The 19,192-nt window shown below is 36.8% G+C and overlaps 1 protein-coding gene across 8 annotated transcripts in view; it reads left to right on the forward strand.

Moving 5' to 3' along the window:
* CAPRIN1 (cell cycle associated protein 1) overlaps window positions 1-19,192 on the forward strand; it is a 36,787-nt gene that overhangs the window by 9,872 nt on the left and 7,723 nt on the right. For 5 of the 8 annotated variants that reach the window (XM_060765035.2, XM_060765027.2, XM_060764997.2 and 2 more), the window contains exons 3-12: window positions 1,897-1,959; window positions 6,185-6,271; window positions 7,404-7,642; window positions 7,764-7,846; window positions 10,139-10,276; window positions 10,850-10,902; window positions 10,987-11,073; window positions 13,838-13,993; window positions 14,167-14,275; window positions 16,286-16,347. In XM_060765035.2, the coding sequence (XP_060621018.2) occupies window positions 1,897-1,959; window positions 6,185-6,271; window positions 7,404-7,642; window positions 7,764-7,846; window positions 10,139-10,276; window positions 10,850-10,902; window positions 10,987-11,073; window positions 13,838-13,993; window positions 14,167-14,275; window positions 16,286-16,347 (1,077 nt within the window). The remainder of the gene's footprint in view (window positions 1-1,896; window positions 1,960-6,184; window positions 6,272-7,403; window positions 7,643-7,763; window positions 7,847-10,138; window positions 10,277-10,849; window positions 10,903-10,986; window positions 11,074-13,837; window positions 13,994-14,166; window positions 14,276-16,285; window positions 16,348-19,192) is intronic. The other 3 variants (XM_067462717.1, XM_067462718.1, XM_060765018.2) reach the window with 3 other exon arrangements.

Below are 19,192 nucleotides of genomic sequence, written 5' to 3' on the forward strand. Positions count from 1 at the left end.
TAATCTTGAAAAGAAGGATGGAGTAGAAGTAAGGTTAATGAGAAATTAAATCCTTGCCCTATTCGTGGATATTTGAGGAGGAAAGAAAGAACAATGGGAAATTAGTTTTCTCCCCCCATAAGCCAATAGTATGCTGAGTACTTGGGCTGGTAGCATAGGTGGGTGAGGCTTTAGAATAGAAATTGTTTTGGCTGCCTTGTGGGATGATTTTTTTCCAGGTAATGACAGAAGGAATGCTTTCTCTTGATTCTCCTCCACCTTTCAGCAATTCGTGATGTCAATAGGCCATGCTGTCCTTCTTGGAAGGATGTCTGGATTTAGATTTAAAACTTTAGCTTTTAACTACACAGCTATTTTCAGAAGGTGATCTTGAAGACCCATGGAGATTCTATTTTGATGTCCAATGGGGCACCTGTTTGATTATTAGGATAAATTTGGAGAGTCTTTCTTGAGTGTCATTGCCACAATTGTATATTGGAGCAAGAGCCTTCTCAATCATAATCCCCATGTATTTGCTGTATGATAGTATATAAACATGTGAAATAAATAAATCAGTAACAGTTAATAGTAAAACATGTGTTGGCAGTCAGACTATGTAATGCAGTCCCCAACATTTCCAGGTATCACTGAGGAGGGGGGAGCCTACCTGGGACCTTCGCTTCTTTAAACTGGTTAACTTCTGAGTTTGAACAAACTGGAACCAGCTTTACATTATTAATATTAGCATTAGTTGTTACTTCATTTGGAAATGTGCAAATTGTAGTTGGACTTTAGTAGCCAGTCATTATTCCATGTAACAAGCTGTTACTATATTTATATCCCTGTTTTATCTCCTGATTGAGACACAAAGGTATAAAGTCCAGTCCTTCCACAGTATTATGCTTTCAATAAAATTGATTTGTTTAGAAATTATACTTTTTGTGCACAACTGTATTAATAAAAAGTTAATATATTTTTGTACAATAGGAATTTAGACTCATTATTCAGTTTGATACAAAGACCTTTTTGGTTTTTGCAAGAAGAAACTATAGCTTTAAAATGCAGTACAAAAATTGTCTATAATTTGTCATTGTTTGGAGTTTTCAGATTGGTATAGTTTTTCAAAACAGAAGAAACAATACAATTTAAACACTTACTGATTTCATGAAAGAACAGTTTAACAATGTATTTGAGTTGTATGCTTACAGTGATGGGTTTTTTAAACAGTTATTAGTATGCTGTTTTTAATGGTACCTCTACAGGACTGCTTCACAACATATAAGAACACATTTGTTCGCAAGTTTTTTTGTTTGTTTCTGGATATAGTCTATTAAGATAATGCAAACATTATTCTCCAATTGTATCAAGTATTCTGATAGCTAGTAAGTGCCACTTTTCTACTAAGTCCTGAACTATTTAATTTCATAGAATAATAGAGTTAGAGGAGACTACATATGCCAGCTAGTCCAACCTCCTGCCATGCAGGAAAAACACAATCAAGTTCATTATATAATCTATATAATGTCAGTTTGTGTTCAAACTGAAATGGGCTTTGTATGTGCTGTGAAGTATGTACAGTTGACCCTCCATATCCATGGATTCTGAATCCCACATATTCAGACATCCATGGCTTGGGAACTAATTAAGCTGTCATCTATCTCTATTTATCTAGGTGTACAAGCACACACATATGGGCTATATATATATCTAATGACAAATCTTTATTTTGCCATTTTATATAAGGGGCACCATTTTACTACGCCATTGTATGTAATAGGATTTCAGAATCCACAGATCAAAGATCCTGGAGTGAAACATTAAGAAATACTGGGGGGCCACTGTAAAATCACTTCCTGGTTCTATTAAATTTGTGTGAAATATATATGTATCCTGAAAGAGCTTTTTTTCCATTTACAGGGCAAACTTGATGATTATCAAGATCGAATGAATAAGGGAGAACGCCTTAATCAAGATCAATTGGTAAATATTCCTTTTGACACTTGTTTATTTGAACAAAGATTTGTTTTAGATCTTGTTCTCTCATTCTGCCTAGTTGCATCAGTAACAGAGACATTGATAACACACTTCTCTATTATTATCAAGTGAGGTACGCATTGCAAACAAAGTTTTATCCAGGTAATGGACTGCATGTAGAAAATAAATTGAAACTGAATCCTGGCAAGACAGAGATGCTTGCTATTAAGGCACTAACCTGGGGGTGGAGGTGTGTCAACCAGTTCTGGATTGGGTTTACACTCCCCCTGAAAGACTGTTTGTAGCATGAGAGTGCTCCTGAATCCATTTCTCCAAATGTCAGGCCAAGTTGATGCGGCGATCAAGAGTGTTTATTACCAGTTTCAGTTGATATGTCAGCTGTGCCCCTTCTTAGAATTGGAGGACCTAAAGATGGCAGTGCACACACTGGTACCCTCAAGGTTGAATTTCTGTAATGCACTTTATATTGGGCAACCTCTGTACCAAGTTAGGAAACTCCAGTTAGTTCAAAATATGACAGCCAGGCTAGTTACAGGAATATCCAGGAGTGAACATATTCCACACAAAGTAAGTCACTTTACTGGTCCCCACAATTCATTTCTGGGCAAAGTACAAAGTGTTGGTTTTGACCTTTTAAGTTCTACATGGTTTGGGTTCAAGTTACCTGAAGGATTGCCTCCTTCTCATACATTCCACCCTGGACACAGAGGTTCTCTGGGGGCAGCTGCTGCAGCTAGCCGGAACCCAACTGACAATTGTCATTCAGAGGACCTCTTCATTGACCAGCCAAAGACTGCAATGACCTGCTGGAAAATCTCTTGACAGCTACATCAGCTATTAAAATTTAAGTCGCAACTGAAGATCCACCTCTACCCAATCAATTTTAAACTGAATTTTACCTGCATTTTATTGGTGTTTCTCTTGTGTGTATTTTGTTATATGCATTTTAATAGTGTTGTGTTTTATCTGTTTTAATTTAATAGATCATTTTTATTAATTATGCAATAACCAAATTATATATTCCATAAAATTTGTTTAACTTCCAGACTGTGCCCCAGGTAATCCAATTAGAAGTTGAGGTACCATCAAATGTCCTAGTCTATCATACAAAAGAAAAAAGAACATGTATCAATTTCTTACATCTACCCAATGCTGTTGGTCTAATCATTGTTCTTCTTTTCACCGCTCCTAGTCTTTCATAGTAAAAGTTAATAGTGTCCAATCTTTCCAGGCTTTCTTTAATTCACCCTGTATCTATCTGTCAACCTCTTTTTCTCCAGTTTGGTCTTTGCTCAAGTTCTTCCTTATAACTGCTTGAATGATCCCGGGCTTCTTTCCTACTACACAGGTCTTGTGTAATTCCTCTTGCCTTATATTCCAGCATATAAAACAACTGGGCTTATAAAACGACCCCCAACTTTTGAATTTAAAATACAGAGTTTGGGATATACTTGCCATATAAGACTACCCTTCTTGCCAGCCTCTCCAGGCCCCGAAGCCTCCTTTCCAGGGCCTTGAGGCAGCTTCTTGGCTCCACAGAGGCAGCCTCCCCTCGGCCGCATCCCAGCCAACTGCCACATTCATCACTTCCTCTTTTGGGTCCAAAACAAGATGGAGGTTCCCAAATACCAGGCAAGGGAGGTGGGCAATTGCCCTCCCACTGAAGCAGGATGCCTGAAGCAGCAGCTGCTTCTGGGCCCTTCCGGTGCTGCTTGGGTCAAGTCTTCCAGGCAGCTTCTCCACCACTACCACCACACTCATCTTCCAGGCAGCTTCTCCATGTCAGCCAAGGTGGGCATGGAGTGGAGTAGCCCTTGGGAAGGCTGAAGCCTGCAGCAGCAGCCAAGCAGTGCCCAAAGGGCACAGCAGCAACCAAGCAGTGCCCAATGGGCACAGCAGCAGCCCTCTCGTGCCGCTTGGCTCCTGCTGCCAGGCCTCAGTCTCTCTGAGGGGCTTCTCCACTACATGCCTGCCTTGGTTAGCATGTAGGAGGAGGAGAACCTGCCTAGAAGACTTGTGCGGCCATGGAGGAGGAAGAGAAGCCGTCTGGAAGACTTGAGCCAAGTAGTGCCAAAGGGGTGCAGCAGCTGCCTGCCTCCTTGTTTGGTATTTCAGAGCCTCCATTTTTATACCTGGGGTATAAGACGACCCCCAACTTCTGACAGCATTTTCCAGGGTTAAAATGTCGTCCTATATGCCAGAAAGCATGGTAATTCCACTAGTTCTCCAGCATGATCTCCTTCTGGCTCTTCCAGTTCTCTTTTGAACTTGTAGTAGTCTTTTGCCTGCTGAGGTGTGGGAATCCAGTATTGCTTCTTGTATAAAAATAGAAGGCTTCCTTCTTTTCCTCTCTAAAGAATATTTATGCAGTATTTCCTTTCTTTCAATTTATGGAGTGTCAGTGAATCTGGTTTCTTCTTTCTTTCATTGCTTTTTCTGTTACCCACTATCCTTTGTTCTTCCAGAAAATTGTATTTTTTATAGTTTATCCATAGTCAATAGCTAGTTTTGAATCTGTTGTCACATGCTTCAAAACTTCGGCCCAGTCTTGTTGAAATTCCAACTTCAAAAAGTCTAGATCTTGTCTCATCATTTTACAAATCTCTTGCAATTCATCCAGAAGTTGCAGTTCTGCTGAATCTTTCACTGTAGTTGTCCTCATTATTTCCACAGCTGTCTTTTATTTACAGTTTTAGCAAGGTTCTTCACAGTTTTCTAAAAGTTTTTGCAAAATTGGGCATTGATTCTTACAGTCTGGAAAAGTACTCTGTCTAGTTCCTTGCTATTTTGAACTGAAAGAAGAAAAAATCTTCTAGCCAAACAAGAGAAAGAGAAAAACAATGAAAGGAGGGAACAGATTAAGAATTGCTCAAAAATAATTCTCTAATAAAAACTATAGAATAGAATAGCTCTATTGTCATTGTATTATTGCACAACGAAAATAAATGCCTTTTCCAGCACACACCACAAAACAACACACTCATACTGCCACACCCCACCTCACAGCCCCCAGTGTGACATCATTACAAAACCATGGAATTCAACATAGCCACAGCTCTAGGATAAAAGCTATCTCATGGTCTTTTTGTCCTTGTCTTTGTCACCCTGTACCTGCTGCCAGATGCCAATAATTTTTTTTAAAAAAAGAATATGTTGGGTGAGATGGATCCCCAAGAATGCTCTGGGCTTTTTTTTTAAATAGCAGCTTGTATTCACAAATGTAGGATGAAACTGTAATCTGCATCATAGAAAAGGTAGTGAATCAAAACTCTGATCCAGCTAAAATTTACATTGGACACAGAGAAGTGAACTCGTAGTCCTGTGAAAGGTTTATGATCAAACAAAGTGTTATTCGGAGTAAAAATGATGATCTCTAAATAATCAGGCTAGTAACAAATGTCTCTTTGCAAACCTCTCTTGTTTTCCCTTTTGATGGCTGAGACATCTGCTTCAAAATTTGCCTTTTATCTTTTATGTAGATTCTAAGCAGGGTTTTTACACACACAAAAAGAAAAATGCCTCGATTATTTGAAGTTAGACAAATGAAGAGTGCTCAAATGATCCCAATTCTGCTTGTCCACAGACAACTGTCTCAGTATAAGCTTATTGCTCAGAAGAATTCTCCATATGAACATTTGCCCAGTGTTTTTCCTGATGATGAGGATTGCGAAGCATTGACCCGATCATCAGGTCTCTTTCTGAGGTCTCTTCTGATCCCAGGCAGTGTTTTATGGCTTGCTAATTTCCCCTCCAGTGTCTCTTTCCTGGGACACACATCAGTTAAACGTTTTTAAAACTGTTCCTGCAATGCAACCTGTCATTCCCGAGAGCCCAGCATGGCCTGAGGAACGTGGCTGTTCTATTGGAGCATTCCCAGAAGTCTGTCTTACCTGTCGGTTTTACTTGTGTTATACCCCACCTTGAACCACAAGGAGAGGTGGATAACAAATTTATTTAAAGATACAGCTGTGTTTTGGTTTGAGAACTGATGTCTTTTGAAGACTGCATTTATTCACAGTTTGGTATAGAAGGCACCATTGTTTTACAAAACTGGTAGAAAACGAAAATATATTCTCAACCCTAACTACAACCAAGCATCCAGTAGATATATTTTTAACAGGTTACAGTGATGGAAAACGTGTAGTCTTCACACATTTAACAAGTCTTCACACATTTAAATAATTCTATTAATTTTCTTTTATTCCCCAAGGATGCAGTGTCCAAGCACCAAGAAGTCAGCAATAACCTTGAGTTTGCAAAGGAATTACAGAGGAGTTTCATGGCTTTGAGTCAGGATGTAAGTTTTTAAAAAAGAATTCTATGTAAATGAACCGCGAACACAATTAAAGCTTCTTTCTCACAATAAAAGTGTTTTCCTATGCATGAGTATTGTTTCATTAACTAAAATTAGATGTTGGTGCTTTTTCTTAGAAAGCTTCAGGCATTGGCTCCACAGACAATATGTATCTGTTGATCAAAGTGAACTAATATGTTGAAAAAGAAATTGTAAGGAGAGGACATGGATAGTTCTTGTCATGTCCTATGGCATGGCACTGATTATCTGTGCAACAACTATTTCTCTGTTGCGTTTTTATTTATATTGTTAGTCAAGATTTGTGAGGGTTCATTACAAATTTGTTACTTTAAATCATTTAATAGTTAATTTTGGGAATAATGTGGAAGTTTCCTACTTGCACTTTTTTCATTGTGCTAGAATCAAGCAATATTCTTTCTCAAATAATTTTCATTTCAGATTTTACCGAGGTCTGAGATTATTGGAATAATAAAGTATTGTAGTTTTCATTCATTGCATTCATTATGTGTGCAATCAATGCCTCCCCATTTTTACATTTTCAAAATTACCTAATATTATTTCCACAATTCTGCTAGAATTGGGCATTTTGAATCAGTGAATGAAATTATTGTTCATTACCATTGAACAACAGCCTGAAAATAATGAGCATTGTTTGCTATATAACAAAAACATCCAGCTAACTTCCTTTAATTTGCATAGCTGCACAATTTTTTAATTTTTTTTAACTTTAGGACTATGAGCTCTAAAGAAAAAAACGAGATTTAAAATAAAATAAAGATGTTACTGAGATTTGCTCAGTTTTCATGTTTAATTTCCATTGCTTTGGAGTCAACACAAATACAACATTAGAAATGCAGCTGCTGTTTCTCCAGTAATATGTTGGCACTTTGTGAAATATTTGTGTAAACTTTTTGAAACCTGTAATTGTTCTCATGTTACCTGTTGTAAATTTTCTCAGATAACATTACAAGTTTTAGAAGTGCTTATGAAGTGATAGAATGGCGATGATAGGTGTGAGAAATTTGCTTCTGCATTTATGTTTTTGTGTTTTGGGATTGTTTAATACATACAAACAATGATGACAGTTAAGATAATAAAGCCTGCTTTTTATTAGATACAAAAAACCATAAAGAAGACAGCTCGACGGGAACAACTAATGAGAGAAGAAGCTGAACAAAAACGTTTAAAAACAGTACTTGAATTGCAGTTTATTTTGGACAAGTTGGGTGATGACGAAGTACGGAGTGATCTAAAACAAGGAACAAATGGAGTACCAGTATTAACGGAAGGAGAACTTTCAACACTAGATGAATTTTACAAGCTGGTTGACCCCGAACGGGACATGAATGTGAGGTATTGCCATAGATTACACTGCCAAAATAATTCTGATGAGCTTACTAAAGCAATGCAATTCGTTTCTTTGCAGTGTAAAAGTTTTGAGGTGTATTATATATCTGTTATATTTTTGTTGAAGGTTGAGTGAACAATATGAACAAGCATCAATCCATTTGTGGGACTTATTGGAAGGGAAGGAAAAAACTGTATGTGGAACCACCTGTAAGTATACTAACTTTTCTTAATAAACTAAAAGCTGTGATACTAAATTTTCTGAATATCCAGGCTTATGAACTATTTCCTATACATTGTGTATGCAGTAGGTGAAGAGCACACAAAATGCTAATTTAGAGCAGAGTGTTTCTCTACTTATATGCCTTTGCTCAGCATTTAATAGCAGCTAGTTTCTGCTTGTTCATCAGTATGTGTATGGATGATGCTTAGGAACACTGCTTTCTAAAAACTAGGTTAGTAAAAGAGCTTTTCAAACAAAGTAATTCATGTAGAAACCACATATAATTTTCATGTGCTTTTAAGTAAAGTTAAAGAAAGGTGAACGGAATATTGTAACAAGCACTGAATACTATGTATCCTTAGATGATGGATAAATAGATGGAACAACATTGGTTAAACTGATTGTATTTTAAGCTATCCAAAGATCTTACAATACAGTTTGGGAAAAATAATTTTAAAATAAATGTGCAGTTATATTGAACTATTTGGATTACATGTAATTGCTGCATTCATCCATATTTGTTGTTAATATAAATTTAGATCTTTTTGAGGAATGCTTGCAATCTAGAAGGTGAATTTGTTGTTCTTTAATAGCTGGAGAACAAAATTGTGGCAATGGAATTCAAATGGCAGTAACATAAGTAGCAAACTGAAAGCAAAGTATTGGTAATTGATTTTTGAAATTATATTTATTAAATACCAGGGGTTTTTTTCCTACTGAAATGGTGAAACTTTTGGTCTAAATTCCGTTGTTAGTTTCAACTCTAGATATGAAAAACCTACAAAAAAACTTAGATTTTTTTTGGGGGGGGGGGGGTAACATGAATAAGTATTTAAATATTCATATATTTATGTATGTCACATATTTAATGCCTTCTTAACACTATTGAGTTTATGTTTTTAAATCTTTTTATTTTACATTTCTACTCTCAACTAAATGTGAGGCATAGAATTAATTGTCTAAAAGTGAACTAATACTTAAATCTTGTCTTTTAATTCATTGGGTCAGTTTTGTTGAAATTAACAATTGGATATCAGTATCTACATGTTGTCAACTGACTTTGATTTGAAGGGCTTTTGATACTTTAGTTACTTATTAACTTATTTGGAAGGCTGCATATTACCACCTCTGTCTTAGAGGAGGAAACTTCTGAATTTTCCAGTGTCATAAGTTCTAGCATTGTCATGTAGGATCATTGAACTTCCCAAGTATAAAGTAATGATGCAGATGTTTTGATTTTTCAGTGCCAGTATCTCAGTTGTATATTCATTTAATTCTTCTGTTCTGGGTTTTGTGGCTTTCTTTTTACCTAATTCGCTGTAATAGGTTAAAATCAATTGTTTATAAACATTCTTCATTGCATCATTGGCAACATTTTATTGGTTAGATATTATGGTGACATTTCTTTCTGCTTATTGTTTGGATTTTCCCTAGAGTAGCATTTAAAAATAGTTCAGTAGTTCTTAGCAGCTTTGTTGAGATTTGTTATTTACAGGGAACAATCACTGAGTTTTAAGTGGCTTCTGGAGACTATTTTGCTTAAAATAGGCTGGTCAGTTTGGCCTGACTTACAGCATCCTCCCAGATAGTTGAAAGAGGTTGGCTAAATTTCTTTGTCTTACTACATGATGATTAGTTGCTAAGTGTACAGCATAGAATTTGTAGCACATGTCTGTTACAGCATCTTTAGCAGTGAGAATAGGTACTTTCACCATATGCTTATTAATTTATTATTTAAATCAGTTTATTTTATGGCAAAAGTAGCCTGATTCATTAATGTTTCACTTGTATATGTTCTTGCAGCATTTCAAATATTTGGAGTCTAGTGCCCTGGGCTTTGATTTGCTCCCCATCTAGCTGCTTAGTTTATTTAAGCTTGTCTGTAAGAGCTCCAAATTGGTCCTACTTGTTGTCTTTCCTATTGCAATAAAGTTGCATCTATGTTGCTTTATTAAATACTTCAGATAAATTGTTCTGGATGAAGTATCCTTTCAATCACACTTTCCATCAGTTGCGCTACCAGCTTTCTGAGAGATATACTTCTCAGATTAAAATACTTGAGACAAAAGTTAAAACACCATATATATAGAATGTGGTTTATTTCTTAGAAGTATACTTCTCAAAAAGTTACTAGTCCAACTGACAATGTATGAAATACAGTGTAGCAATTAAAATATAGAGTAATTAGGGAAAAATAGAATTAAGGAGAAGTCAGGTAGATGCTTTAAACCTTTTGGTAGGTGAAACAATTTGTAAACCTCTTTCATTTCTGATTACAGATAAAGCCCTAAGAGAACTTATTGAACGCATTCTTCAAACAAGTTACTTTGACAGTACTCACAACCATCAGAATGGATTGTGTGAAGAGGAAGAGATAGCACCTACACCTGCAGTTGAAGATCCTGTTGCAGAAGCTGGTAAGGAAAAAAAAACCCCTCTTAGTCTGATCATAAGAAAGCTAATTCAGTCATAAAATCTAATTTCGCCAGTGGCTTTGTAGGCTTTTTGAAGGCTTAGCTCTATTTCTTTGATATTTCCAGTGAATTGGACTAAGCAACTTATATGTGTACTGCAAATATGAAATTAAACCTTAAACTATCCAATTTCTCAGTTCATGTCTGGACCTATGAACCCTATTAAAGGTTGTAGAGTAGAAATGTATAGTTGCATTAGTATAACTTGCCTTCATGAACAGATAAACACTAAATTATTGTCTTTAATTCATAGATTAAAGCTTAACAACACAACTCAAAATACTTTAAAGCTAATCCATGAACACTTGGTTCCGTGGATGTAAAAATACTGTATTTGCTTGTGATTTCCATTCATTATTTCTTTTATATCCAAATACTAAAATGTTTATACAACTCCAGACTAATTTGCAGAAATGTTCAGGGCCCTATTGCTTGAGTTTTTTTTTTCATAGAACCATGTGTAGGAAAAAATAATAATAATACAGTTTTATCTAAAATAGTCCATTTTTCTTACAGAGCCAGAGACAACAGAAGAATACACTGAACTCAGTGAAGTCGAATCAACAGAGGTACTATTCAGTGGAAGAATTGTAGTCATCTTTTAAAAATGAATGCTGCTGTCTTACAGTTGTACTCTCTCACTTTTATTTTAGTATGTTAACAGACAGTTCATGGCAGAGACTCAGTTCAGCAGTAGTGAGAAGGAACAGGTAGATGAGTGGACAGTTGAAACTGTTGAGGTAAGGTGTTTTGTATGCTTAGGTAAACTTGCAATCTCTTTTTATCCCCTTGTAACTCACACGCAACTGTAATCTACATAGAACGGTGCTTCTTTAGCAGGATAGAATTGAATTTCATAGGATGTCCTGATGAGCGCAAATACTTCTTTCAAAGTATTCCACTTTGTAAGCTTTGTAGGTTCAGATGAGAAAATCTTTTGTAGTGAAAAACGTACAGGCCTGGAGGTTGAGAACTTAAGCATTTAATTTTTAAAAAGTCTTATTTTTTGCTGACAGTTATGCAGTGTTATAGGCAGTTCTTAATATGAAGGTTTAGGAGGCATTTTAAAATTAAATGTTTTTAAAAGTACTAGAATATCAGAAGAAAATTTCTTGGATCCCAAAAACATTTTTAGGTAATCAAAAAGGATTTCTGCTCATGCAGGTTCTTTCCTCCATATTTTTGCTGGCCTGCCTCTGTTTCTTTATAACCCATAGAACACTGTTTTGGAAAACCTTTTCATGTATTAGCAACTTGTGACTGTGACTGTGTTGGAAAGTAGCATAATGAAAGTCCTGTTGCCATGCGCAAACCTGCTTCTACAAGCTTGGATCCAACTATGTATCTGCCATGATAAAATATTCTGGTTGGAATTTTTTTGTCATTCACTATATTTTGCATATGTAAAATAATGTATTTGGGATTTAAATAATAAAGATTTATTTACTTGCATTTCAGGATTTTTTGGGTGGTGATGGTAGTGAAGGCACTCTAGTCTTTCATTCACTAGTAGCATCTTCAGCTTTCAGATGTGTTCAGACTGAAAAACTGAAATAAATATATGCATTAGGTGTTTTCAGGATGTTCAGAGTTTAAACTTCATTCTCTGTAAGACACTAATTGGCACTGTCTTCTGCCTTTGACAATATAATGCATCTATGCTTGGGATAGATATAACCTTTCCATCTTTTGGGTATATAAGCAGTAGTATACCACTAACTGTGGTATACTACTACTAATTGTTCTGTGTAATATGTGTTTTACTTTCAAATCATACAAACAATTGACATCAGTAATTAAAGGCTGGTTATACATGATACGTTAGTATTTTCTGATAGTTTCATTTGAGACTTAAAATTAAGTTTTCCAATGTGCAAATTCTGAAAGTGAAATCTGATGCTTTGGTTTCTGAAAATGCAGTGGAGTGATTCCATTTTTCTTTATGGTTTCCACAATTCTGGGCAGGGCACCATTTAGAACTATAAAGCTAGGTTTAAAAAAAAATGCCATGTGAATGAAATTCTCAATAGCCTTCTCCTTTTATGGTAGCGTGTCCTGAATTTTGTTGTTGTTTTGAATGGGATAATAAAAAAGTTCAGTCTTGAAGAATAGAATTATGTAGGTATTACTTTTTAATCACAGCTTTCCCACATAGTTTAATGACCCAAACATGCTAATTATGGTGTACAATCAGCGTTCCTTTCTGTTATAGGATTCTTAATTAGATATGATTCCAGGAGCCCCCCCCCTCCCCCATTGTCTCAAACTCAACTAGCTCAAAGTTCATGAGTCTGTTTTTTTTCACCACATTGTTCAGATGAATGTAGGCCACTCAATGATGCACTTATGATAGCCTCAAGACTTGTTTCTCTGCAATGTTGAAAACTTTCTTCATATAGTGTTCCTTCCTTATGGAACAGGTTTTAAGGGCTCACAGGAGAAAGGGGTGATCCCATTTTGTGGTAGAAAAATTCTGAGAATATTAATGACAGCAAACAATGTAATCTTGCTTCTGGAAGATCTTTTCCAAATTCCCAAAAGCTAGGTATTAAGGTTCATTAGAAAGAATTATTTAGTGTGCTGTCGGAGGTTTTCATGGCCGGAATCATTGGGTTGCTGTGAGTTTTCTAGGCTGTATGGCCATGTTCCAGAAGCATGCTTCTGGAACATGGCCATATATCCTGGAAAACTCACAGCAACCCAGAATTATTTAGGTTACTGAGATACTGAAAATCACAAACAGTACACTATGGTTTAATTCAATTTTGGCACTTGTTTTGATTAAACCTCCAAGCATTTGAACAAAGCAGATTCTTGAAATGAAATGATGTCATTGGATTATTATGGTTTTGGTGCACTTATTGCAGCCAGCTTTCGTTTCTTTTTCTTCACCTGTAAAATGCAAAAATACTAATACCTTCGTTCTTTTAAACTCGGATGGGTATTTTTTTTAAAGAAAGAATGGTCCGTTTACTAAAATTGCGAAGTGTTCAAGCTACAGTAGGTCTGCTTAATATGCAAATTTATTGAAAGTGATTTCATTTATCTGTGAAGAGCTTTGACTACCATCAAATTGTGCAGGAGCTCGTGGTGATGCTTAGAGAAGTGGTCTCTCTAGGCCTCAAGTGCAATTCTGTGCTCATCTTCTGCTGGAGGTTCTGCTGGATGTTCTGCCTGAAGTTGACCATAGAATGGTCCTAGACTCCTAGAAAGAATACCTCTGGAGGCATTGCTGGATCCTGCTGAGTGAATCTATGGTATGCTTCGGCCAGATGCCCAAAGCATAATTTGGTTCAGATAGGAAAAATAAGGTTCCAGATTAGAAATGAAAATCTTATTACAGAGAGGTTCTAGAATGGCATAATATGCCTACTCTAATCATCCTTATCCCTGGAAGAAAAGTGTAGCAGCCCAGAAATACATTATCCGCTTTGGTCATACTAAGGGGCCACTATTGGAAAGCAATGTGGCCTGACTTTCAGTATTGGATGTTTCCTAATATAGGTGGTAAATTCCTTGCAGCAGCAACCACAAGCTACATCGCCTCCAGTTCCAGATGCCCATACGCTTCCTGCTGTGACTCAAGCAGATCCTCTCGTTAGGAGACAACGAGTACAAGACCTTATGGCACAAATGCAAGGACCCTACAACTTCATGCAGGTGCATAGTTTTCGCCGTTTTAAGGCAATTGCTGAATTAGAATGAGTTCCCCATTTTTAAAATGATTGTAGTCCATTTTAAGTTTTAGCTCACTTTAAACCAAAGCTAATTGGTTTTATGTAAGAAACTTTACAAAAAACAAGACCTGCATGCATCTTGTTTTTATTACTTAGGATTCTATGCTGGAATTTGAGAACCAGGCAATTGATCCTGCCATTGTTTCAGCCCAGCCTATGAATCCAGCACAGAATTTGGACATGCCACAAATGGTTTGTTCTCCAGGTTGGTATTATTTACTGTATTATGTGTGATAATAATTTATTACCCGTCTCTCTCTGGGGCTCAAGGTGGGATACAGTGTCATTAAAACAAGAGATAAAACATTTATTAAAAGACATACAATAAGATACACAGAATTAAAATGCAAGTTAAAATCTACTGATAAAATCCAGATTAAAATTCACAACTTAAAATTGACTGGGTAGGCATGTTGGAAGAGATGGATCTTCAGTTGTGTCCTAAAACTTTGATAGCTGATCTAGCTGTCAGAACTCTTCTGACAGAGCATTTCACAGTCTTGGGGCAGCCGATGAAAAGGTTGTCTGGGTGACGGTTGGCTGTTGAGTTCTGGCTGGTTGGAGTAGCCACCCCCCCCCCCCCCCCAGAGGACCTAAGTGAGCATGGTGGATTGGACAGGAGAAGGCAATTCTGTAGGTAACCTGGACCCAAATCATGTAGGGCTTTCAATATCAAAACCAACACTTTATACTTTGCCTAGAAAAGAATTGCCAGACAGTGGAGTGACTTTTGTATAGGTGTAATATGCTCACTTCTGGATGTTCCTGTGACCAATTTGACTGCTGTGTTTTGAACTATTTGAAGTTTCCAAACTTGGTACAAAGGTAGCCCAATGTAAAGCGCACTGCAGAAGTCCAACCTTGAGGTTATCAGTGTGTACACTGATCTTCAGGTCCTCCAAATGTAGGAAAGGGCATGGCTGGCGTATCAGCTGAAGCTGGTAATAAGCACTCCTGACTGTACCATCTCCTTGGGCTATTTGGAAAGATGGGTCCAGGAGCACTCCCAAGCTGCAAACACAGTCTTTCAGGGGGAACGTGACCCCCATCCAGGACTGGTTGACATACCTCCATCCCCAGACTAGGACCCTTGATGGCAAGCACCTCTTTTTTTGACTGAATTCAGTTTCAATTTGTTTTCCTTATCTAGTCTGGACATTCATTCAGAGGAGACATGTTATCCTTAACTAGAGCTGTTTTGGAAGATATGAAGAAATATATTCGAGTATCATCAGCATACTGATAATACTCTGCTACATGCCTCTGGATGATCTCTCATGTAAATATTAAAAGCATTGAGGATAATGGCACCCTATAGAATGCCATATTTAAGCTCCTTTTTTGCGAAGCAGATATCCCCAAGCACCACCATCTGGAACCTGTCTGAGAGGTATGACTGGTACCACTGCAGCACAGTCCCTCTGACTCCCAACCCCCCTCCCCCCAAGTTCCAGAAGGTTATCATGGTCGATGATATTGAAAGGTACTGAGAGATCTGAAAGCACCAACAGGGACACACACCCCATGTCAGTTTTAAGATGGAGACCATCCACTAAGATGGCCATAGCAGTCTCAACTCCTTATCCTGCTCTGAAGCCAATTTGAAATGGGCCAGGGAAGTGTGTGTCATCCAAGACTTTCTGGAGCTGGAGAGCAACTTTCTTCTCAATCACCTTACCCAAAAATGAAAGATTAGACACTGGCCTGTAGTTATTAAGGTCCAGGTGATCCAGGAAGAGCTTTTTCAGCAGTGGTCTAACTACTCTTCTTTTGAACAGAGTGGAAAATTCCCTTCTCTAAGAGGTGCATTGATAATGTACTTGAAATCTAATTGCACCTCCTCCCAGTCAAGACAAACAATGATCAAGAAAGTAGATTGTCCTCCTTACTTGTCCATATTAACAGTACTTACCAATTGAAACTGATTCAGTGTAATCCCACTCACAGAATTGCTGGACACCTCATTGTTGGCTTCTGCTCCAATGACAGTATCTAAGTCAGTTCTTTTGTGAAAGATTTTTATCTGAAATGGTTATCACAATGAGCTAGTAATAATTTAGATTTCTTTCTGTGAAAATTAATGTTAAACATCTGTGCTCTATAATTTGATTTCAGAGGTCTTTAATTATGTGAACGAGCATGTAATTGATTAATGAAATATTAACGAAACAGAAGACTAACAATTCTGATAATCTGTGTAATAATGTATTTTCAGTTCATACTGAATCCAGACTTGCACAACCCACCCAGGTTCCTGTACAAACTGAAGCTGCGCAGGTAAGAACTATACCTTGAAAATAATTGGCTGAAGCCCCCCCCCCCCTTTACACACTCATGGAAAATACAGTACTTTGATAATGTCTTGTCTGTTGTGATTAGCAGTCAATATAATTACTATTGAATGTTTAAATTGCAATTTTCTGGTACAAATGAAATGAACAAATAAAAAAAGAATAATAGAAATAAATTTGACTGCTGAAGATATGAATTCAACCTTCACATTCAACAGATTTCCCATAGCATAATTTTGCTCTTCAGCAATTTTCTCCAATTAACTCTTACTATGAACCTCAAGCATCGGTACAGTGGTTTGAGCGTTGGACTACGACTCTGTAGACAAGGGTTCAAATCTCCACTCAGCCTCAGAAACCTCCTGAATGGTCTTGAGCAAGTCACACTCAGCCTCAAAGGAAGGCAGTAGCAAGCCTCTTCTTACCAAATCTTTCAAGAAACAAAACATGATAGGTTTAGAGGATGACTTGAAAGGACATAATAACTAGTCTCTTCTGTGCTATTTTGAATGGGTGAGGGGCCAATTGAGAGAGCAAAGGTAACTACTGAGAATTGTAAATAAAAGATCACGCTGGAGAAAATTTCTACTTACCCTCTTCATCTTGCTAAGCAAATCTCCATGTGATCTTAGTTGCCTTTTCAGACAAGTATCCAACACTGTTGCTCAAAAAAAGTTGCTTTGGAGCTTGAAATGTTTGTGAACCTTCTCCTAGAAACCTGAGTTACGTCACATGCCATACATTGTTTAATAATTTTAATGTTATGGATTCAGCTGTTCACTGGTTTTTAATGCTTCTCTTTATTTTCATTTTTGAAAATCCATTTAATTTGCTAAGCATAAGCTGTCACTGCTCAGTTTATCACTACTATAGCAAGTGGGAGAGTAAAACTATTCCATGTAGGGATCCTTAGATTTCTATTTCATTTTTTAATTCCATGGCTTCCAGTGAGATCACTTACCTAGTAAGCTGGACCATTTCCTTAGGCACATATCACAATAAACCCTGATGATTTATTTTGTTTAAAATGCATTGTGAGGTTTAAATGCATAGGTTTTTTTTGGATTAGACTACATTTTAGGAACATAATCACTATTACAGTAATACCTAATTAGTGTCATTTCAAATCAGTCTTGAAGTCCAGCTAGAATTTAACATTAAAGGACCCCCTAAGAGTAGATCATGTAAAATCTAATGGTATTCAAGGGCTTAGACTAAACAACTTATTGAGATAATTATGGGAAAGGCTTTCTATATTTCAGTTGAGAATCTTGTTCATTTTTTACTACATATGTGGAATAGTTACTTCTTTATAAACACAGGTATCCTTCAGTAAATGAAATAGATACAGTTATACAGGGTTAGTCAAAATGAATAGGCCGAATGTATGTTTACTGTAACCATTATTGGCCTATTCATTTTGACTAACCCTGTATATGTTACATCTTCAATAAAAAGAGGGAGAAATAACATGGAAGTAATAGGGTTTGGTTCCTACACAACAAAAATACGAGTTGTTCATTATTTTATTTTATTTTAATTTGAAAACTCATGCAGAATCTCTTAGCAACCTTAAGTCTTTGAGCACAATTCTCCAAGGCTTTTATTGGAGGCAAAAGACTGCAATTCACTAAATATCTGCTGGACACAAACTATCAGGGTCTTTCAGGGAACCTTGTTTAGCAACCTGAAAGATTAAATCTCTTCTGCGTGATCTGGTACTAGTGGAGAGCCTGGCGGGTGGGATCACTTGAGTTGTATGGCTTTTCTCTACCATAAAGTGGGAAGGACCCTGCTTCTAGTTGTGTGTGCCCAAAAACTTTTGTAAAAAGGAGCTTCTCTACCAAATGCATCTTTAACTGAAGTATTCCTTTCACTGTGTGCCATTTGGAGAAAAAAAGGCAAGGTTTTTAAAAGGCTCCCTTATGACATTTCCTCTTGCATTGATTAATGTTTGGATGGAAATTAATGTTTACATATTCATAGAAGTTAAAGAAATCATTTCCATTGGAGAGCCATTTGGAACATAACTGAGTCTCTTTTAAGAGAGGAAAGTGGGATATAAATAACTACTACAACAGTGAATGGAGTGTGATGTGACAGGCAGGGGTAATGGCCCCATTCCATAATAATGCAAGTATTAGATCTCCTCTTGCCTGTCTGCTGAGTACAGCAGTCCATTCTTTCACTCACCCAACTTCTATGATGAATGATAGGTAATTTTCTGTAACATATATGACCTTATAAAACCATACCTGCCTGTGTGGCATTGGAGACATTACCTTTATTTACTCTTCCCAAATCTTCAAAAATCCCAGCTTCTTAAACAAACTTAATCAGTAGACTAAATGTCCTGACTATGGGATCTCATCGTTTGCTCATTTATATATCAACGTGTCCCTTAAATCAGCCTTTGTTTCAGTACTCTGTGAAGTCTCACGTTTTCAGGTTTGGCCTAATCTGCCAATGCAGATACCTTTTCAAGTCTACATATTCCTCTCAGTCCTTTGGTAAATAAAAAAAAACTCACATGCCTGACAAATTGTGCATAAGTTATAAAGGCAGTTTGTCCAGTTTTTACAGTATTATTCTTGTTTTTTTGGGCATTGCCATTCTTCTGGCCCTACAAAATATCTTAGTATTATCCAAAATGTCAGAAGTTACTTTAAGGAACTTAAAGACCTGTAGTATAATAGAAAACTCTACACGGTGCAAATCTGCTATTACTAGAAGATGGGAGAATGTAATTTCATCTGGCTTTGATAAAAATGATATGAAATGCAACTTTTGACTAGAATAGTGTGCTGGAGGCTCCGTATTTGGAGGCCTTT

The sequence above is a fragment of the Anolis sagrei genome, chromosome 1 (assembly GCF_037176765.1).
Source record: "Anolis sagrei isolate rAnoSag1 chromosome 1, rAnoSag1.mat, whole genome shotgun sequence".
Classification (NCBI taxonomy): Eukaryota; Metazoa; Chordata; class Lepidosauria; order Squamata; family Dactyloidae; genus Anolis; species Anolis sagrei.